The 9,633-nt window shown below is 53.3% G+C and overlaps 1 protein-coding gene across 3 annotated transcripts in view; it reads left to right on the forward strand.

The window, feature by feature from the left end:
* CDK18 (cyclin dependent kinase 18) overlaps positions 1-5,576 on the forward strand; it is a 39,146-nt gene extending 33,570 nt beyond the window's left edge. For all 3 annotated transcript variants that reach the window (XM_065649365.1, XM_065649364.1, XM_065649363.1), the window contains 3 exons: positions 113-203; positions 998-1,075; positions 1,396-5,576. In XM_065649365.1, the coding sequence (XP_065505437.1) occupies positions 113-203; positions 998-1,075; positions 1,396-1,430 (204 nt within the window). In that variant the 3' untranslated portion in view covers positions 1,431-5,576. The remainder of the gene's footprint in view (positions 1-112; positions 204-997; positions 1,076-1,395) is intronic.
* The last annotated feature ends 4,057 nt before the right edge of the window (positions 5,577-9,633 follow it).

A 9,633-nucleotide genomic window follows, 5' to 3' on the forward strand; every position in this document is an offset into this window, starting at 1 on the left:
GCCCAGGAACTTGCTGGGGCACCGACACGTGCACAGATGTGCACACACCGTGTCCGGGGTCTCTGAGCCATCTCACAGTTGTGTAATTGCCTTTCTGTGGGGCTTTGTGCAGTTCGAAGCCAAAGGGCGTATTTCGGCGGAGGCAGCCCTGCAGCACGCGTACTTCAAGAGCCTGGGAGAGCGGGTGCATCTCCTGCCCGACAGTAAGTGCACGTTGTCCTCTGGCCGGGGGGATGTGGAGCAAAAAGAGCTGCTGTGCAGCTCCAGGGTGGTGGTTTGCAGCCAGGTCTCTTGGGATGCCTCTTGTCTTTGCTCACTGGGAGGTGCTCCTGTGGCAGGGTGGGATGGAACCTTGGTGGCTGCAAGGGCAAGGAGCAGTTCCAGAAGGACAGGGAACTGCTTGGGAGTCCAGCACAGCCACGAAGATGCTGAAGGGAGTGGAGCATCTCCCGTGTGAGGAAAGGCTGAGGAGCTGGGGCTCTGGAGCTGGAGAAGAGGAGACTGAGGGGTGACTCATTCATGGGGATCAATATGGAAAGGGGGAGTGTCAGGAGGATGGAGCCAGGCTCTTCTGGGTGACAGCCAGTGACAGGACAAGGGGCAATGGGTGCAAACTGGAACACAGGAGGTTCCACTTGAATATGAGAAGAAACTTGTTCCCGGTGAGGGTGCCAGAGCCTGGCCCAGGCTGCCCAGGGAGGTTGTGGAGTCTCCTTCTCTGCAGACATTCCAACCCGCCTGGACACCTTCCTGTGTAACCTCAGCTGGGTGTTCCTGCTCCGGCGGGGGGGTTGCACTGGATGAGCTTTCGAGGTCCCTTCCAACCCCTGACATTCTGGGATTCTGTGATCCTGTGATTCTGTGGGTAGGACAATGTGGAGCAGGAGTGCGAAAGAAAAGCTCTGCGGAGGTGCAGTGCTGCCCTTAGGCGCTGCTGTCCCTCCTGGGTTTGCAGATCACTCCAGCGGGACTGACCCTCTCTGTCCTCTCTGCGTAGATGTCTCCATCTTCTCCCTGAAGGAGATCCAGCTTCAGAAGGACCCTGGCTACCGAGGCTCAGCCTTTCAGCAGTCAGGTAGGACTGGGGAAAATCACGCTGACCTCTCCCAGATGGTGCCACAGACTGGGGTTGCTCCCAGTGAGTCCCACATAGGAAAAAACTAAACCTGGTTCCTTTTTCCCTGCTTTAGTCCACAAATTACCCCAAGGGCATCCTTGCTTGTCACCTACCATGGTACCCAAGTCAGTCTAGGTGCCCTGAGGCACAGCTCCCTCTTCCATGAATGCCCTGGGCTCGTAACCTCCTGACCCAGAGCACTGCAGGGTTTGGCATCTCTGCAAAGTGCCGCTCGCCCGCTGACCTCTCTGTCCCATCTCTCTCTCTCTTTTCCTCAGCCCGAGGGAAGAACAGGAGGCAGAGTATATTTTAAACTTGGATCTCGTATTCCCCTTGTCGCCATGGAGATCAAAGCACTGAGAAAGGAGACGGCAACATCCTCCCACCTGACCCACCGCAGAATTACTGACTCGAGCAGGACGATGCCCAAGCGCCCATGGCCGCAGGCTCTTCCCTGCCCGTTCCCCCAACCACAGCCCCTGGCAGCTGCTGTTGATGGACCTGTGGCCTTTTTCCCCTCTTGTTTTCATGTTTTCATGTTTCATGAGACGTGAGCTGCCACCCTCTGTACCAGCGCTCTAGTGCGGAGCTGCCCTGGAACGCAGGATTGTGTCGTGAGCTGGGCACGGTTTTGTGATCAGAGGGTGGTATCTCCAAAGCTGGGCTGCGGATCGTAGCGTTTGGCCCAGGTGGGCATTTCTGAAAATGTACTTTTGCTGGGATAACCTGCTCTGCACCCCTGATTTCTTGGGGAGACACTTTGCAGCCACGTTACGAGTCGGGAGCGTGGGCCCTGCCTGGCACCGGAGAGATGGCACCTGAAGCACAAAAACCACACCAGCCCTCCCCTCTTTGCCCTTGCCTTTGCCAACAGAACCCGTTCCTCTCCCCACCTTTGGCACCTGAATCCTGACAAGGATGGAGCAGCTGGGCAGGGGAGGCTTCCCATTGCTTCCCCCTCCTCGCCACCACTGCGTTTCCAAATTCGCTCGGCTGGCTGCTCCCCAGGGGTGTCCTGAGCTGAGATTAAGGGGTGCAGAAGCTGGTAGAGCTGTGCAGAAGCTGGGCCAAAGGAGCATCGGCTCCGTGCACCCTCCCGTTGCTGCTCCGAGCCTTGCGGCCACCCTTTCCCAGGGTCCGATGGAGCTGACCCCCACCCCGTGACCCTCTGCCATCGTCACACGGGAGGACACGGTTCCCAGCTCTCAGGAGCACATCTCCCCCGGCGTCCCATGGCAGAGCACGAATCCATTCCGCAGTATTGCGGACGCCCACCTCAGTGCATTTCTACCCGGAGGAATGGGGGAGAGGTGCCAAACCTCCCACAGCTCAGCTGTGGGGACCAGAAATAGACCTGCAGAGGAGAAAAATCATCCCTCAAACCTCATCGCGTGGCCTCTGCGTCTGCAGCCACCGCCAGATCCTACCAGCCCTGACTCAGATCGATGCCGTGGGACTGGGGGACGTGCTTAGATCTGAGCGTGCTCTGCTGGCCGAGGACTTCTCCTGATGTATTTTCCCCTCCGTATGCTTCAGGAACGTGCCAAATCCATCCCGAGCGAAGAGGCCCTGCTGCACCTCTCCCCTGCAGCCTGCAAGTGTGTGAGCGTTGCAAGAAGTCTCTCTCCTGTAGAATATTTCCATCCTTCTCTTGGCTGTCCCGGATGACTAGTCCTCTCGCCCACTGGTCCTGCAGCCCACAAATGTAGCTGGGAGACTCTGGATTTGGCAGGCACTGGGACTGGCACTGGCACTGGCACTGGCACTGGCGCTGGCGCTGGCGCTGGCACTGGCGCTGGCAGGACATGCTGATGTCTTAACCCGTCATGCTCCCAGCCTGGGAGGCATCGCTCAGGGGACGGTAACTCCCCACGCCGCTGTTTCCCCATCGAGCGGGGAGCCAGGGCTCTGTTTTCTGCTTTGCCGCGCAGCGTTTCTTCTGTGATCCCCAGAAAACGCAAAGCATGAGGATAAACGAGGAGACCCTGGAGCTCCCCAAAGCCTCTGGGGTGACTCCTCCCTGTGCCAGTGCTCGATGCGATGCGCCCTCCGAGCTTCTCCCATCAGCCCAAAGCTGTTAATTGGGGTTTGTCCTAGACAAGCATCCAGACGTCTGCATTGTTTGAGGTTTGCCCATCCCTACTCAGCTCCCTTCTCTCTCCGGCCAGCATACAGCAGGCTGAATAGTTCATTAATTGTTTCCATTTGATAGGGAAGAGCATGAATAGCCATCAGGCACCAGTGACGCATTTCTCCCTGACGGCCGGGCAGCGTTTTGCCTGGTTTCCTACACCCGGCTGCTGCCGCGTGGGGCTTTTCGCTCGGGAGGTTCGCAAAGGGAGGTGTTGGCTGGAGTAATGAACAATCCCACTGTCATCTTTGCTTTCACCGAGGCATTTGATACAGGAATTTCCTTGGCATGGCAGGGATCGGTGCTGCGGGCTTGCGTTTCAAGGACAGCCAAGCCGTGGGCTCGGCGTCTCAGCAGCACCTCCAGGTACCTGGGCGAAGAATCCTGGTCGTTCCCAGGGGAGCGGAGCCCAGATGGGACCCGGAGGAGCAGGAACGCCCTCCGCCCGCTCCTGGGAAGCCCATTCAGGACGTTTGACCCGTCTCGGTGCAGTTTTCTTGCTGGTGTTACCGTAAAGCTTTGTGGGGCATCAAGTCCCACCTTCGCAGGGGGAAGACGGGGACAGAGCAGGTCGGTGTGGTCTCAGATCTCCCCCTTGAGCGAGGTGATTCCTGCCGAAGGTCAAGGTCACCTACAGAAACCACTGGGGAAAAGCCCTGGCAGTGACCGTGTAGACTGACTGCATCAGATAGCGAAGACAAAGGGCCTGTTAGCTGCTGTTTATTCTTTCGTAGCCTTTGCCTTTCCTCCTACAAATCCTCTCTGAAGGAGACACCATTATTTATTAGCCCCGTGCTCTACTAACAGCCTAAATTCAAGATAACCCCTTTTGTTCCACTGCTGTTTAGCGGATATTGGATTCCTATTCAGGAGGGCGATAGCGTGTGTAAATATTAGGTGCCCTGCCGAGCAAGGTTTGATTTATAATCTCCTGTCGCTGCAGCGCTCGCACGTGTCGGCTCCAGAGCCCCCAACGTCCGATCTCCCACGGCACAGAAAAGGAGCCGCAGGTTGGCAGCGATTGGATCCCGAAGCCCAAAAATCCCCTTTTCTCCATCTTCTGGAGAGCGTCCCCATGAGGACGGCGGGGTCTGGCTGGGTTTGTAAGAACCACAATCCTTCACATTCCCCAGTTTATAGAAGCCTCGAGCGTGGAAGGGGAGGAAATCTGCAGCGCGGTGGCATCATCCCTCCGGTACCGCATCCTCGGGCAGCTTTTCCCCAGTTTTTGGAGCACCAGCCAGCTCCCGAGTTGGATTTTTTCAAGCAGCGCTAAGGATAATGCTGGGAATGTCTGTGGTTCTCCGGCATTTTTTTCATTTCGCGGGTTCTCGCATCCGCCGCTGTGCAGAGGAGCAGCTGGCGCTCCTCACACATGGGGAGTTTGGACTAAAGGAAACTGTTGCTTTGTCTTCCAGACATTTTTCTTTCAATTTTTTTAAATTTTATTTTTTACCAGTTCTGGTGGAAAATGGAGTTTTGGCTGTCCCTTCAGGAAAGGCTGTGTTCTTTCGTCTCTCCAGCTGATAGCTAATTAGAGAAGTGTAAGTAAGTAATGTGTAAAGCAAGGTCCACGTTATGGGGCAGCAATAAAACTCACAGAGCTATTTATTTCATTTCACCCTCTCCATTCACACGCGCACACGCCTTTCCTGGCCCAGCCCATTGCCAGATCTATGTTAAGACTTTAAATAACAAAACTACATTGTGTCTTGGAGACTAAGGACAAAATAAGTGGATTTTTTTCCTCTCCCTTACACATAATGAAAAAATAATAATAGAAGGCCATTTTCTCAAGCTTCTTGAAGGGTTTGGTTTTTTGGTTGTCCCCTTAGCACTCCTCACTGGTGATATCTGGGCGCGAACACTATGAAACCCCTTTTCTGGGTTCTTCATTGCCTTCTTTCATCCTCAGCATCATGCTTGTCCTACAGCAAGAAAAACAGATCCAAGCAACCAGGATACACATGCTGTGAATGTTCTCTGGTGTGATTCATTTGCAGAATACCAGTAATATATTTAACTAGTGTTGTACAAACGAAGGATGCATTTTAAAAGAAATTATTTTAAAGATTTATTCCAAAAAGAGCAATGATTTTTTTATAGAAAGTTTTTCTGGAATAAATGGAAAGGTACAGAAAAAAAAAAAAACAACACAATAAAAATAATAAAAGACTGTATCCATCTATCAATCTTGTGTCTGAATGTTTTATAAGAATATTTCAACTTTTGTATTTCAGATGTGACATGGACATATTTTGTGGATGTGCTCATTTTGTTGCTAAGGCTTATATTGCAGTTGTATTGTGAACGCTCCAAAGCCAAGATCGGACAATAAACTTTATTGAATACAGGATAGTTTTGTACATGGGGCAGGGACTGTGTCGTGCCATGTCATACCCACTGCTATTTTCCATGCAGTTCCAGGACACCTTTCATTTTTTTCTCCTGTTAATAGGGCGTTTTTCGTCTCGCTCTAGTAACAGACACAGACTTGGTGCCGAAGGAGTTTCCAACTACCTGACCTTTGCAGGGGGTTGAAACACAAGACCTCAGAAACTTGTGCGCAAATAGGAAAATGTTCCTACAGTCCCTTGCGTGGATCCTTGAACAAATATTGCAATAAGCCTATCAGGCAAATAAAGCACGGAGCTGATGTGCCCAGCCCGTGGTTGCAAAGCAGCTGAAGGGCAGAGCTGGTTTAGGGACGGGGGAGCCCCGTTTCCCACAGCAGCTAAAAATCCCCCCGAGATCAGCACTGTTCAGCACAGGAATCCCCTTTACGTATTCCTGCTCGCTGGCTCATCGCTGCTGAAGAGAAGCTCCAGCCACCCGGGTCTGGGAGACCTGGGAGAGCCAGAGGTGGAGTACAGGGGGACCGGGGGGACGTTTGGGACCAGACCCGTGGTGCGAGATGGGCGGCTGGTTTAAGGAAGGGGGGGTGATGCCCTTCAGCCCCCCCGGGCCGCACCTCCCGGCAGCGCCCAGCCCGCCTGAGTCACGTCCAGGCGCTGGGCAGGTCCCAGTACGGAGCTGTTTGCCAAACCAGTTCCTCCATCTGCCGCTCTCGTTGCTCCAGTGGCGCAGCGGCGGTGGCGGCTGCTGGCACTGGGACCGGGGCAATGTCACCCGGCAGTCCCACCCGCACCCTCCAACCGGCGGTTGGATGTTCCCAACAGCCCAAATAGCCGTGACATCCCCACTCCACATCCCTTACGCGCTGCCCTTCCTCACTAGGGCGCTCAAGCCTTATCACCCATCGCTCCCCGGGTCTCTCCGCATCGTCTGCAAAGCGGAGACGATACCTGCTGCCCTCAACAAGATTATTTGCGTGTCGTTAAATTCCAGGAGGCTCAGCCTGGTCGTTTTGTTGCAGCCCGCTGTCCTCTGCTGCAGTTTTGGTGCAGTAGAGGAGGAAGCACATTGATTCCAGCTAAATCGGAGTGGGCGTGTGAATTATTTCGCTTGAGTGGTAGGAGAACATGTATGTAGGTGAGCGCTTCCTCCTTTTAGACAAGCGTTACAGGATCCGTAATAACTGAGCCAAGATCTCAGGGTAGTGTTTGACCTAGAAGTGGAGCCAAGCTTTCCAAATCACACCGTGTGTTTTGAAACTCTTGGCCCCAGAATGCAGGAGGTGAACACCTCTCTCATTTGCTGCCGTTCCCGTTCACGCTGGGTTGCTGAGCACCTTACATGAATAACTCAACCCATCCTATGGAGAGTGTACCCTGTGTTGTAAGAAGCATCTCGTCTTTTCTTGGTCAGGTTCAGCGACAGGGTGGTTATTTTCTTAGCTGCTCAAGCTTTCTCAGTGGTGGGTTCTTTGGGCTGAGTTAGAGCCATTGAAAGGCATTGGTGCTCCTGTCTCACGATGCCCACGTTGCTGGGATAATGTGTTGGGGTTTCTGAGGGTGTCAGCCCAGAATGGGTCTTTGTGGTCTCTTGGCAAAAAGGAGATGGGGAAAAATTGACATTATCTCAGCCCCAAGCCCTGGCCACAGCTGCCAACCTGGCCACTGGCAAAAGCCTTGAAGGAGCCTTGTCCCCAGGCAACTGCTGGCCCAAGCCCACCCGTGGGGCCTCAGCTGGTTCCACCCCGAGGAAACCTTCAGAAAACCCATTAGCAGGATTGAATTTTCCCACTGTGTTGAGATCGGGCCAAGAGAAGCGAGGCCAGCATCACAACAGCAAACCTGAGCAAAATCTGGCTTCTGGGTTGGAGCTCTGTAGAGTAGCCACTGCAAAGCAGGAGCGATCACATCGCAGAAGTCATTGCTCCGCTGGCTGGAAAGATTAACTGATAGAGTGTGAAAAAACCGCGCTGTGCCTCTTGCTGCCCCAGGAACCTGCAAGGACACAGGAAGCAAAAGGAAGGTGTTTCTCAGGCACTTGTCGGATCTTTTTGAGCAGCAAGGGACGCGCAGCCTGATGCTGCTGGCTGTAACCGTGCCGCGCTGCTGTTCCTTCATTCATGATTTCACTTTGCAGTTTGCAGCAAGCACAAAAATGTGGGTGTTTAATTCATTGCAAGCACAACATTGATTTTAGCTTGGAAAACAGCCTGAAGTGCCTCCTCGCGAGGCTAATCCTGGCATTGCATATACTCATAATCCTGTGGCTTGCATTTTTATGAGCTGCCTCTGAAGATCCGAGTTTCAGTATGCAGAGCCAGAAAGGATCTGTGTGTTCTTATGCTGACTAACCCACCTACGCTTCGTTTCTTATTTGCAAGCATGATTTGTGTTATCCCTGATAAAATGGCCTGATATTTCTGGAAGCAAGGGTACTGGTGTTTAGGCCATTGCTTAGCCAAGTGGGGTCAGCTGTTGTAGCTGGGGTAAGGGTTGTACAACCATTTGTAACCTCTGGTGCCTGGATGCTGCCTTTTCGACTGGGAGCGGATGCACCGAGCCTGCAAAGATGTGGAAAGCATTGCTCGGCCATTTGATAGCTGGGGAAGTCAAGGACCAGAGAAGCGACGCTACCAAGTGATGGTGATGCAGTAATGGAAGCCAGGAGCAGAGTGCAGGTCTCCTGAGTCCTGTTCTGGGAATGGGAGAACCAAGATCAGGACTGACATCAAGAATGTGGTCCAGGGGTAAAGCCCTGTGAGCCCTTTTCTTGGGCTATGGCACCTGGTGTGTGTATGAGAAGGATCTGCTGTTTCATCAAGCAACTGCAGCTCCACGCACGTGGACAAGGAAGGTCAGGAAACGACCTTCCCGGCGGCATTTTGATGGAAAGGCCTTTACTGTCACAATCATTCCTCTCTCATCTTGTTTTGTCCCGATTTATGGATGGGGAAAGAGAAGCTGAGATAGTGTGCAGTGGTTTGGCTGCTCATTGCCCAGCAGGGAGAGCCTGGGGCTGTGTCTCCCAGGCCTGTGCACCAGCCTCCCCTTCCCCTCCATCCTGCCATCCAGGCTATTAAGGAAGACGGTTTATCACGTAATGAGAAAACCTGATTTCCGGCCTTGCTGTTGACTCACTCTGTGTAAGCAAAGCACTTCATTCCTTTCTGGCCCTGAGTTTGCCCATCAGTAGAACAGAATAACAACATTGCTCCATCCCTGCAGGCAGCTGAGCTGTGCCTTTAATTGCTTAATGGTTTCAGGTGCATGACAGCCACAGCAGTTTTCCACTGGGGCAATCAGAGGTTTTAGCGCCCACCTGTTCTATGCTATTGCCCAGAGTCACTTTGTTCATCTTGGTGGTGGAAGGGGACATGATTCTGTTCTCCTTGCTCTCGGAAGGCTTCAGCAGATGCCACAAGCAGAGAAGAATAAGGGCTTCAATGCAATTTGAATTAGCTAAACATTAAGCTATGTCCAGGTGGAAATTAGCACCTGCAGCCCTGGAGCAGCATTCCTAAAGGTCACAGGATGTGCGAGGACCTGTGCGGGGTCTGCTGGCATGGGAAGGGACCCGGTGCACTGCCCTGGAGCCAGCCCTCTGTCTGAGCTCCATCGATTCTGCTTTGCCTGGAAAGAGTGTTCTAAAAATTGCTAGTCTTCCCTAGCTAAAGCAGGTGAAATATTTATAAATCCATCCTCTAGAGGAGACCTTTTGCGTAAGCATCAACCACTCCGACTTTAAAACATGCACACACAGCCCCCCCCGCCGCCCAAACCATCTTGTGCTTCTCAGCCAGGGAAGGGGCAACTTTAATTGCATTTGTCTGGAACGCTTGTACCTATTTAGGGGTACGGGAGACCATAGAGAAAGGGGATTTCTGGGCTTCCTTGCTTGGCAGTCGCATGAGGGTGGCTGCAGCTGAGTGTCATGTATGCCCTGAGGTGTGGACCGCGCAACGGGGTCGCGGGTGGGGGCTGCCCTACTTTTGGGAAGCCGCTGCGGGGGTACCGGGCTGGGATGCTCTTGC

This window comes from Caloenas nicobarica, chromosome 21, assembly GCF_036013445.1.
Source record: "Caloenas nicobarica isolate bCalNic1 chromosome 21, bCalNic1.hap1, whole genome shotgun sequence".
In the NCBI taxonomy this organism is placed as follows: Eukaryota; Metazoa; Chordata; class Aves; order Columbiformes; family Columbidae; genus Caloenas; species Caloenas nicobarica.